At 42.3% G+C, this 19,825-nt stretch overlaps 1 protein-coding gene across 1 annotated transcript; it reads right to left on the bottom strand.

Moving 5' to 3' along the window:
* Nucleotides 1–9,488: 9,488 nt before the first annotated feature.
* On the bottom strand, nucleotides 9,489–19,350 carry adgrg3 (adhesion G protein-coupled receptor G3). The gene is made up of 12 exons (XM_084541345.1): nucleotides 19,142–19,350; nucleotides 18,409–18,466; nucleotides 17,842–17,938; nucleotides 16,206–16,337; nucleotides 15,801–15,959; nucleotides 15,671–15,716; nucleotides 15,503–15,594; nucleotides 14,587–14,705; nucleotides 12,936–13,210; nucleotides 10,512–10,608; nucleotides 10,044–10,369; nucleotides 9,489–9,957 (listed from the first exon to the last, which is right to left on the bottom strand). Exons 1-12 carry the CDS (start codon nucleotides 19,197–19,199, stop codon nucleotides 9,842–9,844), a joined length of 1,575 nt encoding a protein of 524 aa, XP_084397471.1. The 5' UTR covers nucleotides 19,200–19,350; the 3' UTR covers nucleotides 9,489–9,841.
* Nucleotides 19,351–19,825: the final 475 nt, after the last annotated feature.

The following is a 19,825-nucleotide window of genomic DNA, read 5'->3' as shown; positions in this document are numbered from 1 at the left end:
CGGGAGAACCCCAACGTACAGGCAGATAGTCCAGGGGAAAGCAAAAAGCCCACCCCGGCCTTCCGCCTCTCACCCGGAGCAACTCCAGCAAAGAAGAGAGTCCAACCCCTCTCGAGGACTTGGGTTCCAGAGCCGACGCTATGTGTCGAGGTGAGGCCGACTATATCTAGTTGATAGCGCTCAACCTCTTCCATAAGCTCCAGTTCCTTCCCCGCCAGAGAGGTGACGTTCCATGTTCCAAAAGCCAGCTTCCATAACCGAGGATCGGACCGCCAAGGCCCCCGCCTTGGTCTGCTGCCTGATCCACAATGCATCGGACCCTTCATAATCCTCCTGCGGGTGGTGGGCCTACAGGGAGGCGAGCACATTCCTCCATAGATGTAATGCACTGTAGGAGCGAGTGGCCCTGTTCCAAGATGGCCGCCCTGTAGGCATGCCGCTCCAGTAGACGGCAGCGCTCAATGAGGTGTCTATGTATATATGTCTATGGAGGTGCAGACACACCTGTCACTTCCTTTCTTCCACTTCCTTTCGGTGACTGTGGCCTGTTCGGTGTGGCCAGCGTGGGTGTCGGCGCGGCCGTTGCGGGTGCACAATCCTCGCCTTCAGGTAACGCAATTTGCCAGTCTGCCATTGTTCATGTGTGCATAAAACGGGAGTTTTGGTGACGCAATCTCCGCTTTTCATAGCGCGACCGGCTGCTGGGGCCGTGGGGGACACATCGCTCCGCCAGAAGCCCTTCCTGGGTGCGCTTGCTTGTTCCTTTTGGTACATCCTCTCTGTCACTCGCTTCCTAGCTGATTCTTTTCTGGTGTCTTGGTGTAGCTGGGCGATTGACGCGCAGCATCGCTCGTTATTCCTCCGTCTCTCTGGGGCGTTAATGTAGCTTGCAGAGTGTGTAGTGGAAATTTTCTAAGTACTGACTACCATAACAAAATATTGACGAAATGAACGTGTTTTTTAGCAGATAGTGTGTTATTTAGAAGCTGTGTTTCGATGCCCCACTCACTCCCGTAGTGGAAAAATCCTTAAGCACTGAGTGTCTTGTTTTTGCTCACACAAGCCAAAACATATCTGCACCTGCTCAGCCGTTTCTGTGAGAACCTTCTCAAGGTCCCACGGTTGTTGAGAAAACTAATAGATACAAAACCTCGTACGAGAGGAACAAGAACCAATGAGCAGAAAGTAATTGTACAACGCCTTGTTTCAAAGATAAAAACCGTCTGCAAAACTAAAACTGTGAAGAGAATCTGCGGAGTTTTTCACAGATGATTCTTCCCCCTTCATGAACGGTATACCTTTGTTTTTTGTAATAAAACTCACAAAGACAAAAACCTTTGTTTTGAGATCTTTTTATTCGAAGTTGTGAAAAAATCCACATCAACTTGGTGTCAGAAGTGGGATTCCAGGCTGATCGCCGGATCCACGGCAGACGGTGACTGGCCATCCAGGACTCAGACAAACTGACGCTCCTGCCTCAACCCTGACAGCTTAAAGGTCGAGAGGGCCGACTGCATGGACTGCGGCTGTCACCTCGGAATCCAACGAACCAACAAACCGCCAAAATAAATGGTAAAGACATTCTGATCTCTTAAAATTCATTCAAAGGCTGTTGTGTGTTTTGTTGCAAATTCAAAGACACATATTTTGTTTTTTTACAAAGGGTAAAAGAAATACAAAACAATTAAATTTGATTTGTGACTTCGGTTTGTTTTGTTCTTACGTTCCAAACTTACTTAAAGGGAGTCCCCTTTGAGGACTCGCCAGGTCCGGTAAAGAGTTTGTCCTCTTTAAAACCGGGGTATCAACCTGGAGACACCCAGAGATAGAGAAATAAGTAAGTAAGAAAAAAGGAGTCAGGGACTCGCCAGGTCCGGTAAAGAGCTTGGGTAACTCTTACAATCCGGGGTATCCACCTGGAAAAACCAGTGTAACGGTAGAAGTTTACACAGATTGATCGGGGACGCCTGATAATCTTAAGGAATAGACACCATGGGTCTAATGGAAGTAAGAACCAGCCAACCGAACTCCGGGGTCCAATTTTTGATGTTATGAGAAAGAAATATGGGGAAACAAGTTTAAATTGTGTTCAATATTGGATAAAGAAATGAATGCCTTGATCTGGGAAAGGATGTTGATTTTTATGTAATATTTGAGTTTCTGCTGAACATGCAGCCTCATTCTATAAATGACTGATATTATAAGACTTTAAATTAAATCATGTTGTTGATTTTTTTTCATTATAATTCTCAAAGGCAGTTTTAGCATAAAACAACTGCAACAGTTGCAAACCTGTCTAAAAAAGAAAGAGGGGGATATTAAGTCACAAAGAAAGATCAGGAGGGAGTCGTTAGAACGTATAGAGGAACATGTGAGATGTCTTAAACAGTGGATAATGGAAGCGGAATGTAGAGACAGAAGAAAGACAGGAAAAATGTTACCAAAGGTAGATACGAAAAGGGAGGAGAAGACAGAGATAACCGAAAAAAATGCTTGTACTGATACACCACACTGTCCCACTTCTCTTTTTCCCTCTCTGTCCGGTGGGGTCCGAGGCAAAAAAGACGATGATTACGTACCAATGTATCCCGCCCTGCCTGATCGCCTACCTGATGGACAACAAGGACAGCGACCTCCGCCATACTTCGGACAGCAACACTTGCAAGACCCCTTCCTGATTCAGCCCGGAGCGCCTCCTCTCCCTCCGCCTCCACCCAAAGAGGAAGACAGAGAGGATGAAAAATCAGCTGTGGCTTCGGCACAACCGCATGCAGACGAACATTCATCTGACTTAGATGGAAAAGAAGAACCTACAATAGAAATGCTCCCCCCTTTACCCGCAAGGGGAAGGGGGAGGGGGGCTTTCTTTACCCCCTTTTCCCGCAGAGGTAGCAGGGAAAGAAAACCTCCAACACGTTTTGATGACGGCTCCTTCTTGGCCCCCATGGTCGAGTACCCAGCAGGAGCTGGCGGCAACGCAGTCCTCATCTTCCGCCCAAGCGATGATGACATGAAAGGAGGCTGCGAAAGACCTGCCGCCCATAGAAAAAGGAGGAACGGAATTAGCAGCTCTCCGTCTGTTTTGTGGCATGTGGCGACCAACAGGACCAGAACTGCGGAGACTACTGCTGAGACATTTAGGACCCACGGAATATGCAAAGATTCAAACCACCGTGGAGACACCAGATTATGACAACCTGAAAGCCGAAAGGGCCGCATGGGACCCTGCTAAGGAATGGGAACGATGGGTGACAGCCATATGTCAAAAAATGCGTGAATCGTTCCCCGTAAAGGTGGATAACAGTAAACTTCGTGACTGTATTCAAAAGGAAGGCGAAACGGTCGCGGACTATTTCCACCGCCTGCTTGATGTTTGTGTTCGCCATTCGGGCCAGAATAAACCCGCAGACTGGGACGGAGCGGAAACGGCCTTCGAAAACATCATGAAAATGGCCTTTGGAGAAGGTCTCCGAAAACCCATCCTCACACAAGTGTGCACCACCCTGATCGGCGGGTGGGCTGATAACAGGCTCTCGGAGCTCCTCAGACACGCCAAACACGCAGAGCAAAAAGAAAAAGAAAAGAAAGATAAAGCCTCCAAGCAAATGCATGCAGCCACTCTGAATGCTCAGCTGGCCTTGGCTCATCTGGATGAGCGCCCATTCAACAGGCCAAACAGAGGACGCGAACGCGAACGAGGACGAGGACGACAATATGGTCACGGTTACAGCCCGTATGAACCCAACAAATGCTTCGCATGCGGCAAAAACGGCCATTGGGCCAGAGACTGTCCGGAGGTGCCATGGGGGAATGACAGAGGAAATCGCAGAGGCGGGCAGGACCCTCAGTTCGGACGGACCTCCTTTGCCTCGGACTGACTACCACAGAGAGGAGTTGGTAATGTAACCACACACACAACAACACCCACACCCGCTTCTTGCAAAGAAGAGCTGCTTTGCACTGATACAATGCTTGGCTTAGTACAGGATAAGATAAGGGATTTAGAGAAGCCCCCACAGCAGGGAACATATGCATGTCTGTCTTCCTCAGGTTATAAAGAAATGCCCATAATAACATGCAGTATTCAAGGCCAGGACTTAGAATTCTTAGTTGATTCTGGGGCAACACATTCGGTGTTAAGAACCTCTGAAATATCCCTGCCCCCTAGCGGTCGCTATACTTTCTCTATGAGTGCTTGTGGTTCCCGTACGAAAGAAAATTATAGCAAGCCAGTTACTTGCTCCTGGGTTTTTGAAGGGAGCACCTGTAAAACCAAACACTCCTTTTTGATGTCTGACATGTGTCCGGTGAATCTTCTGGGTCGAGACCTGATGTGTGCATTCGGTATTGTGTTGATTTGCACCCCCTCTGGAATGCAAGTGACTCGGCCCAAATTAGAAACAGATGAATCTCTGCCTTTCACTTGTGTGAAGGTCAGCCCAAACACACCACTGTATGCTTATCAGTGGTGGATGAATCATGATTCCTCAAAATATTTGACCGCCACAGCTGCCCCCCTGATCACCGCCTCTGCAGAGCGCATGAAACCAGAAAATTTACATTGTACCTCTTTTGTAAGCAAAGGAGGCCCAGACCCTGAGTATGAAAAGAAATTCTTTAAAGATTCGAATGATCAACTGACAATCACTGATATTTACACTAATGGCATACGCAGTGCTGCAGCAGTGGCACTCACACCTGCTCAGAAGAAACTCTATGATGTTCATGACTCTCATCCACACATTTCACTGTCTAAAGCTCCATCTGAACAGTGGCGTGATTTAGGTTCATTTGTAAGACTGTGTAAGGAAGCAAACGACTGGGTTCCCTCCCCCATACATAGGGGAGCTTTTTTCTCTTTCTCTCTTCAAGCTCACAGACATCCTCTCATAATGAGAGTTCACTGTCAGCGAGCGACTCATTTAGTTGATGATCTGCGCAGACGAGTGTCCACTTCCGCATTTTTATCTGCTGCACACACACATGCAGCGAAACCTACAGAGATCTCTCCGCTGCTCGCACAAGTCCCAAGTACATTATGGGCAGCGCACAAATATGATGTTGGCCTTATACGAAATTGGGAACCGGTTCAAATTACCCCCAAATCTGTGTACAGGCCTCAACAGCGCCAGTACCCTTTGCGTAAAGAAGCAATAGATGGCATTACTCCCGTTTTTGAATCCCTTCTCAAAGCAGGTATTATAATACCATGTGAAGACTCCCCTGTACAAACTCCCATTTTTCCAGTGAAAAAGATCCGCTTAGAAGACCAGCCCACTGAGTGGCGTTTAGTTCAAGACCTACAAGCTGTAAATTCTGCTATTATCGCACCTACTCCGAATGTTCCCAACCCTTACACTATCTTGAGCCAAGTGCCTTCCACGTCTCAGTGGTTTTCTGTGGTTGATCTCTCAAATGCTTTCTTTTCAATTCCAGTGCATGAAGACTCCCAGTTTTGGTTCGCGTTCCAATTCAGAGGAAAGAGATATACCTGGACCAGACTTTGCCAGGGGCTCACTTGCAGCCCCACCCTTTTCTGTCAAGCTTTGTCTCGAAGTCTCTCTTCTCTCACACTCTCCCCAGGATCAGTTTTGCTGCAATATGTTGATGACCTTCTCATCGCAGCCCCCACGAAGGAACAGTGTGAGACGGACACCATCCTGCTCTTGCGCCATCTGGCGACAGAAGGTCACGAAGCCTCTCTGTCTAAACTGCAGTTCGTGCAACAGCAGGTCACATTTTTGGGTCACATTCTTACCCCTGGCGGCAAATCCCTCTCTCCCTCACGCGTTGAGGCGGTGGTTAACACTCCGAAACCGAAAAGTAAAAAACAGGTTCTCTCATTTCTAGGCATGTGTTCCCAATTTTTCGGAGAGAGAGCGTCCGCTGAGGGATATTGCCTATCAGAGGGACCTAACGGCCCACAGCCTTGTCACGTGGACCCCAGAGGCAGACGCAGCGTTTGAAGACCTCAAACTGGCCCTGCAGTCCATCCCTACGTTGGGTATCCCTGACCCTGAAAAACCATTCACTCAGTTTGTGGATGAAAAACATGGTTGTATGACCTCTGTTCTCTTACAGGAACACGGCGGTCAGCTCAAACCAGTGGGTTACTTCTCCCGTCTCCTAGATCCAGTGGCCAGAGGCCTCCCATCGTGCTTGCGTGCCGTAGCAGCCTGTGAATCCGCAGTATTGGCCTCACGTGACTTTGTGGGTTATAACCACCTTAACCTCTTTGTACCTCACTCTGTGGCACACATTTTGCAAGAACAGAAAACCTTACACCTCACGCCAGCACGGTGGCTCAGATATCACACCACACTCTTAGGACTTCCAAATGTTCAGGTTAAGAAATGTTCTGTAATTAATCCTGCTACTCTCATGCCTCTGCCAGATGATGGTGAACCTCACTCTTGTCTTTGGTATGTATAATTTTATTTTAAAAATGTTGATTGTAATTGTATTAATTTGCGCATTAAACTGTGTGCCCTTTTTGTAGAGGCCCTGGTAAATCGTTGGCCCATATCCAGCCACCGTGCCCTGGATCTGCGCTGCTGTTTTGGCTTTAATTTGTGGATGCTTCTGGCTTCAGTTCATTGCCACCTCAGTGCATTGCCACATTCATAATAAGGCTGATTTGGTTAAAGGGCATTCCACTGTTTTAATTAATTTAATGTGTTTGATGTAATTGATTATTTTGTATTATTTAGTGGTTTTTTTTTTTTTTGTACTTTTGTGTTAATTCATTTGCTTTTCTCCACACCAGTCCTGTGCAGCACTTCTCGGCATGTTAATTTTTTTCTTGTTTTTGGTTAGGTGCGGTGGCTGAGAGGCGGCAGTCCAGTCCTTGGTGGTGGTTCCCTTCACGATTTCCTTTTGTTTAGATGTGTGAGTGCAGTGTCATGGGTGTTTTAAGTAAAGGACCATTCTACTTTTGATTTATCCCTGCCGCCTGGTAAGCCCCAGCCCTCTCCCTTGACTTTTACTCCTGCCTGGTGCTAATTTTATGTGGTTATTAGTATTATTGTGGGTAACTGGTGTGTGGGAACTTTGGTTAATTACTTATTTTGTTTAATAATGTATTTTCTTAATTTGAAACCGTCTCTTGCCCCTGTGGTATTGTTGAACTTGTGTGTCCTAATGAAGTAAAAGATTAAAAGTTAGAAGTTTGGGATTTTCTGCGGGCGGAACTACCGCAGGTGGCGTTGTCGCAACACTCATCTCCTTGCTCATGCCACACAAAGTTTATGCATTAATGAGCGTGGTGGTTCTGGAGCAGCCACTCCTCTGGGAGGGGTGTTGTGGGACAGATGTTGTTCCAGGATGGGGGTGAACGAGGCTGGAAGGGGAAAATCAGAGTATACCCACTGGAATAAACTAGACTACACCACGCGGATATGAATTCCTAAAATCTGGGTGACTGAGCCCTCAGCTGTAAAAAGCCATCAGGTGGCATTCATTACATCCAGCTGAAAGAAAGCACCAACACACACCAATTAGCCACAACATTAAAACCACTGACAGGATAAATAAATGACAGTGACCATCTTGTGACAATGTAATGTTCTGCTGGGAATGTTTGGACCTGGCCTTCCTGTGGATGTTAGACATGTAGCACCCACCTAGACCAGACCAGGCACCCCCACCCCATAGAAATAATACTCCTTGATGACAGCAGCCAGGATACAGCCTGACACAGGCACACACACAAAATACCACCACTAACAACATTCTGTTGCCAGACTGCAAAGGACACCCTCAGAAGGTGTCAAGTAGGGAAGCGGCGTTTGGGAGTTTTGGACCCGAACGCAGGACTTTGAAGGCAGAAGTAGACGAAAAAGGGTTTTTAATTAACAAAAAAGACCAAACTGACAAAAACCAAGGACGGTACAGACATGGCAGGATTTCCAAAAACAAAAATCATAAACCCTATCAAAACTAAAACGTGGCATGAAAAATCTGTGGCATGGAACATGAACAAATTGTGACATGAAACGTGGCTAACGCGACAGGGACAAAGGGGAAGGCAGGGCTATGTATACACACACGAGGAATAGAGGGGTGACAAGACACAGGTGAGGCAAATCAAGAAACCAAGGTGAAACCAATGAGCTAATCAAAAGAAGACATGGAGTAACAAAAACAGGAAGTTCAGAACTTAACAAAATAAAACAGGAAACAGAAAAAAACTAAACACTAACCATGACAATAAAAACACAAGAACTTAACAAAATAAAATAAACGGAAAACCCAAGAAACTAAAGCATGACAGAAAACATGACAAGACTGACTTTGAAATACCAGGAACTTAACAAAGTACAATAAACAGAAACCATGACAGAAACTAAACCATGACTGTGGAAAGACATGACGAAAGACATGACAGAAATAAACCATGACTGTGAAAAGACATGATGAAAGACATGACGAAAGACATGACAGAAATAAACATGGTTTGGTTTCTGTCATGGTTTCTGACTGTGAAAAGACATGACGAAAGACATGACAGAAGGTTCATGTCCATTCTCTGATGAGTCACAACTGTTTTGGAGGGAGACCTATACAATATTAGCAAGGTGGTCATAATGTTATGCCTGATCGGTGTACGTATATCTAGGAGGGTTCATCTTTTATTTTAATTTTGCATAGTATATATTTTCCATATAACAACATTAAAATCTGTCAACGATTCTGGATTTAGATTTTGTTAACAATCTCATTCGTGAGGCATCTCTCTTAATCTGATAAAGGTTAGTAAGAGTGCTAGTTAAACATGTTTAAATGTTACCCAAGTGACACAAGGTAGGATAATATGCAATAATTACAATACAATAAATTATACAGTATAATACAACAGTATTTATGACAAAAATATATCAATTAAAAGTCAGTTCAGTTCAGCAGAATGACAGAAATGGAGAAAGATGCCGGAGAACTGACTTTGATGATCTTTGACATTAGAATTTAGCCAGTTAGTGTTGGCTTTCAGAAAGTGTGTCCAGTGGCTGGAAATGTTGAGACAGTCTTGAGTTTAGCTTTAATCTTGCACCATGTTTCTTTATGCAACAGTAGTCGGAGAAGTGGGAGACAGAACTGTACCAAAATATTATCTTGTTGACAAGAAAGCTAGTAAGTCTATCTGTTGGATATTACTCTCAGTGTGACAGTGTGGTATGGCAGCTGCACAGAACAGGAGGGACTTAGCTCGGGTGGTGAGGACAGCACAGGGGATTGTGGGCTGTCGTCTACCAGATCTGCCCGAAAACCACAACCAACAGACTGAGAGACAGCTTCTTCCCCAGAACTGCGAAGTCACCCCCCTTCCCCTCTTGCACACACACACACACACACACACACACACACACACACACACTCAACCCTCCCCCCTGACTCCGCCCATCCCCCTGCCATGGACACTTTACAAATCATTGCAATATTTGCACAATATTACAACAATATTGCTGCTAACTAGTCATTCCTATGTATATATTTGTACAGCTGTATTTTTACTTTTCATCTTATTTTATTCTTATGGTTAAAATTGTTTTGCCTGTTCTATTGTCTTTTTTATATTGCACTATTTAAGTCAGGAGCTACCGCACAAAATTTCGTTATGTTCTCACATAATGACAATAAAGGATTCTTGATTCTCTTCATTCTTGATTACTATAACCACATATATAACCAAATATTTCTTTTCCGTATAGTCATATAGAAAAAAGCAAAAACAACATCAGCAAAATAAGTTATAAGTTATGTTTGAATGCATATGACTGGAGTCAAAACATCTGTCAAAACCTAATATAGTTATTGGATAATGCATTTGTCTTAGCTGTGACTATTAGTTATTGAAACTGGTAGTCATCATTTTCTGGGAGGAGTGGTCTCTGACTGATGAGTTATCGTCAGATCCAGGCTTGCAGATCAAAGCCACAGACCACAGGAACACAAATACACCTGAAAGTAGAAAAGACGGGACTGTTATTTCTTCCCAGCTAATCATAAGTGTGAATACTTTACATGAAAATCATTCACATACTCACCCTGCAGCGAGTTGAATATAGTGAATACGTAGATCCCAGGGATCGAAATGTATGTGGTGCTGGCTAAACCCCAAGGTAAGCCCAGAACACAGCTGAGACCCACTACTGTGGCACAGTCCTTCCACAACCTGCTCCATTTACCCCTGTTTGCATTCTTCCAGCTACTGCCGCTCTCAAAGCCTCTACTACCTCTTCTTAGCCCACAGAGCTTAAAAACTACCACCCCCAAAATGCAGAAGTTATACAGTATCACCAGGCATGGAAAGGCCACAGTAGTGATGTAGCTGACTAAAAGCATGTGTGGGAATTCGCTTTTCATCCAGCATCTAGACATTATGAAAAAAAGAAAATTCGAAAATACATTCAAGAATTTTCACTTCAAACAAGATCATGTTTGAATTCCAAATAATCGCTTTAAAGCAGAACGCAGATAACATCCAAAGTTGTATTTACAATGTTGTTGCTTACATGGATGCTACGGACGTTTGGTTGCTGTCATCCCTCAGACTGTATTTGCCAAAAACACCTGTACTTGCACACACCACAGCAACCAGTGTAGGAAGACCTAAAAAGAAAAGACTGAATCAACAAATTGGTCTGAGAAGCAATTGCAAGCAGGCTGAGACTGTCCTCTCTGATTGAGCTCGCCTCAGTCGACTTGTTCCAGAACAGAGCGAGATTGCAAATGAACCAACCTCGAGAGAAACACTGCAGGTGTAAAACTAGGTTTGAAAACAGTTTTTAATGTCAAGAAAATGTTTTAATTTAGTTAATTTTTTTATTTTTATTATAATAATGGTGGACTTCGGGCTATGCGCTCTGACCCTTCCTGACCCTTTGTGTTCATTCTGCAACATGACCAGTGTTGTGCAAGTTCACACTAAACAAGAACTAGTTCAAAGTTCAGTTCGCACCGATAAAAGTGAACTAGTTCAAGTTCATAGTTCACATTTTTTAATTTTAAACTAAGTTCATAGACTCCAGTTCGCGTTCATTTCTTCCGTTTTTTTCTTTCTTCTTCTTTTTAATGAGCCACTTTGAGCTATTCCTGGTAAATATAATCTCTGACTGACCTGCCCATCAATCCCCAGCCTGTGATATTTTTCCACCAGGATCTGTTCTGCTTTTTTGAATAACCATTATTACTAGGAAATAACTCAGATCCTTGTGTGGATCAGTTGCTTCTGCAGTGCCGGAAGCAGCTTCTCTTTCAGCTGCTCCAGCCATGCTGTATGCCGTAAATCGCAAGTCGGCAGACAACGGTCGTAAAACTTTTTTTTCTGTTTTATCCTGAACATGAGTGAACGTCGTTATTTCCCTCCAGACTGAGCAAAACTCATGTCTACACTCACAGTTTAAGAAATAATGCTTTCAGTTCATAGCAAACATAATTTTGCACAACACTGAACATGCACAACGCTAAACATGATATACCAATATAGAACGCTCTAAGCAAGGTATGTCCTTCTGCAAAACTTGCGGTTAAAGTCAAAAGTACCTCTTAAAGAGCAAAGACAACCACAGTGTGAAAACATAAATGTGCAACTTTGTATACTGAGCAAACAACTTAGTTCAAGCATTTCCATGTCTGACAGCTAATCGCTATAAACAGACATGGCGATGGTTGCAATTTGGGTGGTGTATATATAATGTTTGACCTTTATTATAATGTTTGAGCAGCCTTTGGTTTCATGCAGGTAAACAGTTCGCGTGCAGAGCAAAAGTGAAAGATTTCCTGGAAACACCCTGTTGGGAAGCATTTTTCATATTTGCAAGTCATTTGCAAATTATATTTGTTTGCCAAATAAATACCTAGATATTAATATCTTATCATACTGTGTTGATTTCAAACTGTCAACTGAGTATTAATAGTCCGGTAGTTGGTAGAGTCTCTCAACTTTAACTTTAAGACTGGACCTATCATGATATCAGTGATCTGTTACGTTAATAACACTGGAAACCCCTAAACACTAGCCATTGCCCATACAGGTATAATTGTAATATGATAGCTGATAGGCTCTCAAATCTGTTCCTTCAGAGTTTAACATATTTCTGTTTAAAAATGACTCAAAACATCAGTGATTTTTTTTCCTGAGAGTCCTGAGAGTAGACAGAAAGTGGAGAACCCAATCAAACAAATGATAAAGATAAAGAGCTAAAGAGCCTTTATTTGTCATTATATTATACAAGTATCATATAATGAGATTGCATGGTCAGACATGGACAAACTATTATACTTCTACTATACTGTGTTTGTTTATTTGGGAAAATCAGCTAATATTACATATCTGTGAGTTGCAAAGGGTAAGTGCACCTCTAGGATTCCAAGTTCATTAAAATTATTATTAATTATATATAATCTGACTTATACCAAAGAATGCTAAACAAATTGTCAGGACATCTCTCCATGAGCCGAATTTTAAGAAAACAATGTGTCATGCTGCAAGACAACCATGAGCACGCAAGTCGTCTAAAAAAGAAGAGCAAAATTAATGTTTTGGAAGGGCCAGGTCAAAGTACTGACCTTAATCTAATAAATGTTGTGGAAGGACCTGAAGCAAGCAGTTCATGTGAGGAAACCCTGTGGTTATGTTCTGAGGAATTGGTCACCAATGAATTCCTCCAAGCTGCAGAAATACTTAGTAATTTCTGCACAATAATACTTATACTTAGATATATGCATAGATATCTTCAATAAAAATTTTTTAAAATGCATGTGTTTCTTTTGTTTATGTGAGCTCTCTTTGTCTACTTTCATGACTTGTGTGAAAATCCATTGATGTTTTGAGTCATTTTTATGCAGAACTGTAGAAAATTAAGAACAGTACAAAAACTTTTAAGGGCACAGGCTGCATTCTACAGTAAACAGTGTCCCAGCCAAACTCCACTTACCCCATCCAACCAAGCTGAGCTTGAGTAGGTATCTTCTGACGTAGATGTTAAAGACTCGTACAAGAAGAAGGTAGAGATGGAATCCCTCCAGAGCAGACCAAGTGAAGGTGGCCAGCAGGGACCAGTGTAAAAAGAAACCCAGAACTTTGCAAAGCCAGCCGTCCTCATTCTGCAGAGCTACTAAGAAACTGCTAAGCAGGAAGCTGAGGTGGAGGCAGAGCAATGCGCCTGTTAACTGCATATGGAGACCAATGGCACTGTCAGGACGCCGGCGGCTAAAAGAGAAATAGTAGCATTACATGATCATTTTCATATTTCTGATTTAGGAGATGCACTCGTACATCTGACCCTGGCCACTTTGTCTCGAATGATGCAAGTACTTCCACCTCAACTCTGTCCTGATGCAACACCAAGAGGGAAAAGGATTATTTTGTAGCTAAAGTGATTGTAGGCAATGAAATAACACTTTCTTGTGCACGCTAGCTGACTACTGTACTGACTTGATTCTACTTTCTGCATATAGTAAAACATGATATAAAGCTACTGTCATAGCCTACATGTGAGGATAAACTCGAAAGGAACAAGTATCGGACTCAACAAAAAAAAAAAAACGGTGTTGGGAGAGTGTTCAACACTAAGGTACGCACAGGAATGTAATGCATCAAGAAAGTGTTCTCAAGTAAAGGTTAGACTGAGGGTTTCAGGACGTTACTGTCAGATGCATTTTCCCTAATGCTGACTTCAGAAAAGAGTGAATGTAATGAGTTTCAGGTGCAGTTTGAGCATTTCGGCTGGACAAGTCTTATGTCATGATCTTTTATTGACTATTACAACCAATATTTTGCATCTAAAGATTTGTGCACCACAGCATAGCATTAGGAAACACTTCTGCAACCGCAATAATCAAAACCAACATCGTCTCTGTGTATATCTTAGCTTTCTGAAAGAATCAGTTATCTAGTTCAAACTTAATTCTTTTCATTGAACAACCTACTACTTCAGAGAAGGGTGTCATAGGCTGCAAAGAGCGTCTGTGCAGGTTATCAGTCACAATATATATAATATATAAAATACTTGTGTGCAAACTACTGTTTACTGTAGTACTTATATTTTTTTACTCCTGGCTGCAGGTACAACAATACATTTCACTGTGCATTGTACTATGTACAAACCTATCTATCTATCTATCTATCTATCTATACAAACTGAAACAAAAGCAACTGGTGTTGTAGAGTTTTGAGACTCATCAACCAGATACTTAACTGTAATTGGAGTTTCCTTGTAGTCAATGCATTTCTGATGAGAAACCATAGATTTTTGCTATTAGAACTCCAGTTGCCCTTGTTTCAGTTCGGAGAGAACGCCATTAATACTATGAGATGTCCTTGCTTTGTTGTATAGTAATGAAAATACATATAAACAATCAATGACTGTTTCTATGCGTCAGTACTAATTTATTGGTAAATGTACTTGTAGCCATGATAGCTGCAACAAAGCTTTTTTTGCCTGCAAACATCATCTGTAGGCCTACGCATGATTCTTAAGTCAGCTGAGGTTTCTGCCAGATCTTTGCTCTCCGTTATTGTCTTCATAACGAAAATTTGTGCAGTTTTTGGGCGCATTTGTGGGTTCTGAGCAGCAAAAAACTTACCGTAGACAAATATAGATGATCAAGCTGATGAATGTGAAGACAACTGAGAGAGCTGATCCAGTGTAGGTGATATAGCTAAGGTTCTCAGCATTTTTTTTATCCACTTTTAATACTGGGTTCTGAAACAGAAAACGACATAATTCACCTCAAATGATCTTTAGAATGAGCCTCTTCAGGAAGCAGTAGCTTATTAACTGATGCAGTTTTGTACTGACAAAAAAGCTAGTCAACATCAAAGATCACCTTCAATTAGTTCTAGCCATATACACTGATCAGCCATAACATTATGAGGATACATTATGACAGGAGAAGTAAATAACATTGACCATCTTGTGACAATTCAATGTTCTGCTGGGAAACTTTTAGACCTGGCATTCATGTGGATCTTACTTAGACATGTACCACCCACCTAGACCAGAGCAGGCACCCCCACCCCATAGCAATGACACTCCTTGATGGCAGCAGCCATCCCCAACAGGATGCAGTCTGACACACACACAAGAACGCGAAGAACAGCACAAGGTGTTGACCTGGCCTCCAAATTCACTAGAAACTGATCAAGTATCTGTGGGATGATCCTCAGAGGCCCCTCCCCTCAACCCATAGGACCCAAAGGCCCCCCACTAACAACATTCTGTTGCCAGACACCACAGGACACCCTCAGAAGGCTCATGTCCATTCTCTGATGATTCACAACTGTTTTGGAGGCACAAGGGAGACCTACTACATTAGGAAGGCGTTCATAATGTTATGTCTGAACGGTGTACCTAAGTGCTTAAATTTCTGTTTCTCAAGACTGCATGTTTTCACGTTAGAAATTTTAAATAAACAAAAAAGACAGAGGAAAGTTTGTTATGATGACCAAGTGATATAAAACAGTGGAGGAACTGTGCTATAGAAAACATAATTACTTAACCACAAGTACAGCAAAGAAGCTCAGGTGGTCACAGCTGCAAATAAATTCAGATCCATGATCAGAGGTGTTACAGCCCTCCGTGCTCCAGCGACCTAAAAGACCACACACAATACATTAATCTGAGTTTTATTTAAGAAAAAAACACTGTGGCTGGCATATTTAACTCACCTCTTCCATGTTCATCATCCCAAAAAACACAAGATGCGTTTTCCACCTGAAGCATAAGAGGGTGCATCAGAATAAGAGGAATTGCTTTTTTCCAAATATAGTTTTAGCTTTGATGATTTCATCATTTTACCTGTTGGTTGGATTTGAAGGATAACTCGATGGGTTGTGAAAGGTTTCTGACTGGATGGGTTCCTACTTTCACTACCAGAACTAACCCCCCCAAAACTACGCCTGTTGGCCTGCGGACAGGCGGTTTGATTAGACCTCTTCCTTCCAGGGTGGGTGTCGTCTGAAATGACATTTAGAGGTGGCAGAAGGTACACATGGGGCAGACTGAGTTTAATTGGAAGCAAATCAGCTTTCAAAACTGGAAACTGGAAAACACAGACAGTATAATTTTCCTTCCTTGTGGGCAGACGCGGTTTATGGAAACAAACTCAAAACAATGTGAGAGAGTATGCCTTATGTAACCAAAATTTAACGGAGAAAGCTAAATAAAGGCTACATAAATAATTTTTTGTTTAATTTTACTAACCTCAAAAAGAGAGCTGTTGATCACTGTGGATACCAGCAGGACCTCCTCTTCCTTGCCCACATTTCCTCTGCTCATCTGGAGAGCCGAGGATGGAATGTGAATGTTGTGTTGAGAGGTAATTTTTTTCTTAGCCTAAAACCGTTTGGATGCACAAAGACATACAAAAAAAAAAATGTTTACACACACTGGATATACAATACAAAGTGCGAAATGTATTAAAAAAATAAATTACTAATACAATTTATGGTAATCTGTCTGTTGTGTCCCTTATCTATCACTAAATAAGCCAAACAATTGGGCTAAGCGTATATTACAATATTTATTTATTTCAGTTATTATGAGATGAGAGTCTGCGGCGATGTTCCCAGAAATTAATCTTCTATCTAGTTACTGCTTATGTAATTTCATTTCAACAGGAGATGCAAAAGAAGGCTGACGGGTTTTGAGGTTTCTGCAAATGCAAATTGAACAGGAAACGCACTGTTTGTGAGATTAGCAATCATAGCCAAAACATGTGGGAGGGCCAGTTTGAAATATTGCATGGAGTGATGGAACAAGAAGGAATGGCCACAGTGAGATGTTAGATGAAGAGCTGCAGGCGATTCATGGCAAGGTGAGTGTGATGCCCCTGTGGGCATGTGTGGGTGTGGTTACATTCTCTGAGGCAGACTGCAATAATACCTGTTTCCAGTTGGAAACAGGTATTATTCCCAAGTTGGCCACTTGAGCCAGGTCATAACAAATGGGGGCTCATCTAAAACTAGTGAAAGTTTCTTGGGAACATCAGAGCGCAGGGTTCTGCTGATTAGCTGATTTGGTCCAGCTGGGTGCTGGTTTTGGGTCCTTTGTCTTGGGAGATACATCACGTGTATTGGTTTCCATGGAGCCGTATAGTGCCTGGACGGTTACTGGGTTTATTGGGTGTGCCGATCAGAAGGGATTTCCCCGTTAGGCCGTAGTGGCATTTACCCCTTTGGGTTACGTCAGGTTTGTTATTTTCATAGTGTTGTGGCGACGTGGCCAGTGTCAGTTGTTTTCGGACAGGCTGTCTCGGGGGCACATCCGTGCGATGTTGTGGGATTGCCTGCATGCAGGTTGCTCCACATATCTGCTGGTTTTTCATCCGTAAATACCTGCCACCAACTGCATGAAGACTAGGGGTGAGTGTTAGTTAGTTTTGGCTAGGCAGCTAGGGGGGAGTGTTCCTGTTGGGTGGGTGGTTTGCCCATGCGCGGTTAACACTGTACTGTCTAATTCATAACAGTGTTGTTCAGAGTCATGCCATGTGGTGCATAAAATCAGGTCATGGTTGTTCACAGAACGATCGCCTGACTTCTTTATTGAAACGCTTTGCTGTCCTCAGAATCATGTGTGCTGAAGAATTAATTAGCATTTTCTGTAACCACTCAGGTATCGTAATAAACAGGACAACAATTCTGGAGATTGCCTTTTAACTTTGCTGAGGAGGAGTGTATTTGCATAGGTGTAGAAAAAGATAAAATCACCATTCACTAATGATTCACCAATCACCAATCATGTGGATGATGAAGACAACAAAGCTGTTTTGCTTGTAAGTATCAGATAAGTTTGATTATTTTTTCCTCAAAGTACCAGCTGGTCCCAAATGTAGCCTCACCTCATGCGATATGTTCACTTTACACCAGATGAAGCCTCCCCCACAGCTTCCCCAACGGCCTCTTGGTGTGCAGCTTGCAATTTCATCTGTATAACACCTACAAACACACACACATGAAAAAATACTGTAATACTGTAATAAGTACTGACTGTAGTTAAAAAAAAAAATACCACTGCTTAGACATCAAACAACAAGTTATTGTTTCATTAGGTCTCACACAATAGCACAACTTTGACATGAATTTAATGATTATTGTTGGCAGTCATTTATAATTTAAGAAGGTTGTACAACACTTGCTTGAAGTCAGTTTCATCGTAGTCAATGCAATGCATTTATGATGGGAACCCATAGATGTTCCTAATGGTTGCTAATGAAACCGTTTCAAAATCCTCTGGTATGAAATGGAGAAATGAAAATGTGCCTTTGAAAAGAAATGCTTTCGTCAACAATAATAAGTTAAAGTAAATACTCAGGTAGTGGATCACATAAAAAGGTTGTTATGCTTTTAGGTTCTCACAGTCAGGTCAGTGGCAATCCCTTATCTATCAGCTGCAAGGAACAACTTACTTGGTCCAAGAATCCGGCTGTTTTATACAGTCGTCCAAGACTCGGTCACAAAACATTGCTAAAATGACACACACAAAGAATCCAAATTAGCACAATATGGACACAGGGCTGAGCACTGAATCAGACTTAGAAGTGACATATACAGGGGCGGACAGGGACAATAATTCAGGCTGAGAATTTGATACCATCCCAGGCCACCACAACCCGATTAACGCAAAACATTAAGAGTGAGTTAGGTGGGGCGCCTACTGATGTGAAAGCGTAAAATAATAAAACAAAGGCTCCATATGCTCCCACACACAGCTTTTTCTTTTTCTTTCCCCTACAAAACGAATACTTCTGTTGTGCTGAAATAACTCAAATCACATAAACTGAAAAAAATTACTACAGTGTTAAATGTGTAGTCTGCACATTTAACAGTGTAGTAGTAGATTAAATAAAATAGGTTACACCATCATCCACCTAAACTTGAGACCAATAATATTTCGACGGCCAGGCCACTGGGAAATGTCCCGGTGCCCCCGATGACCAAGATGTTCTGTTAAAACTGTGGTCATCACTTATTCGTGGAAACTGGTTTTAGGTTTAGCTACACAAATGACAAAGTCCCTATCACTGGGCAATAGAGAGCTTTATTTATTTCTTGTTTGATGAACAACTTTCATAGAGGTAATGTAGTTAAAATAGTATTCACCACCTTTAAAGACAACAAACACCTGTAAACAATACTCACCACCAGCTTGGGACGCATAAAACCAGAAAAGTGTGATGAGAAAAAAAGTAGTCCCCATCGTTTTGCGCTCTTCCTCAAACAGACAGCATTGTTCTACTAGTCAGGTTGCTTAATGCGAACAGTTTCACATCTACATATAGTATCAGGTGCTGGCTGGCTGGGCAGGGGTTGACACTTTCAACAGGAAGTGATTCATGCTTCGTGTAATTCCATAAACGGTTGATAGGGGTTTATAGATTAGCTTTACATCAATACAGGTCCCCTGTGTGATGCCACTTTAGAACATTTAATTAGGTTAAAGAATTATCAAGTGAAAATGTGTTTTTGCTTTGCCTACGTCTGTTACATCAAACAAAGGAAACAGGAAGTTTCTAAATGTTTCTGTGTTCTCTTACGCAAGGGCAAAAAAAATTCAGGTCATAATGCTCAAGAAGTACTGACAGCTACAGTTTGCTGGGGAAGTGAAATCAGACATGCACCACAGAATATTTTCCAAAGCTTGGCACACGGATAGGAAATTCAGTTCACATTTGGATTACTTATAAAAGCTTTAATATTTAATACGAACATTTGTTATAACCGAAAAGCAGTATTAGTAAAGGGAACCTTTACTCACATTATAGAGAAAGAGGATCGATATTTGTTAAAGCGAGGACAAAATGAAACTTAGAGATTTACGTCACC

This window comes from Chelon labrosus (assembly GCF_963514085.1).
Source record: "Chelon labrosus genome assembly, chromosome: 3".
In the NCBI taxonomy this organism is placed as follows: domain Eukaryota; kingdom Metazoa; phylum Chordata; class Actinopteri; order Mugiliformes; family Mugilidae; genus Chelon; species Chelon labrosus.
This window is presented reverse-complemented; position numbering and strand designations above follow the sequence as displayed.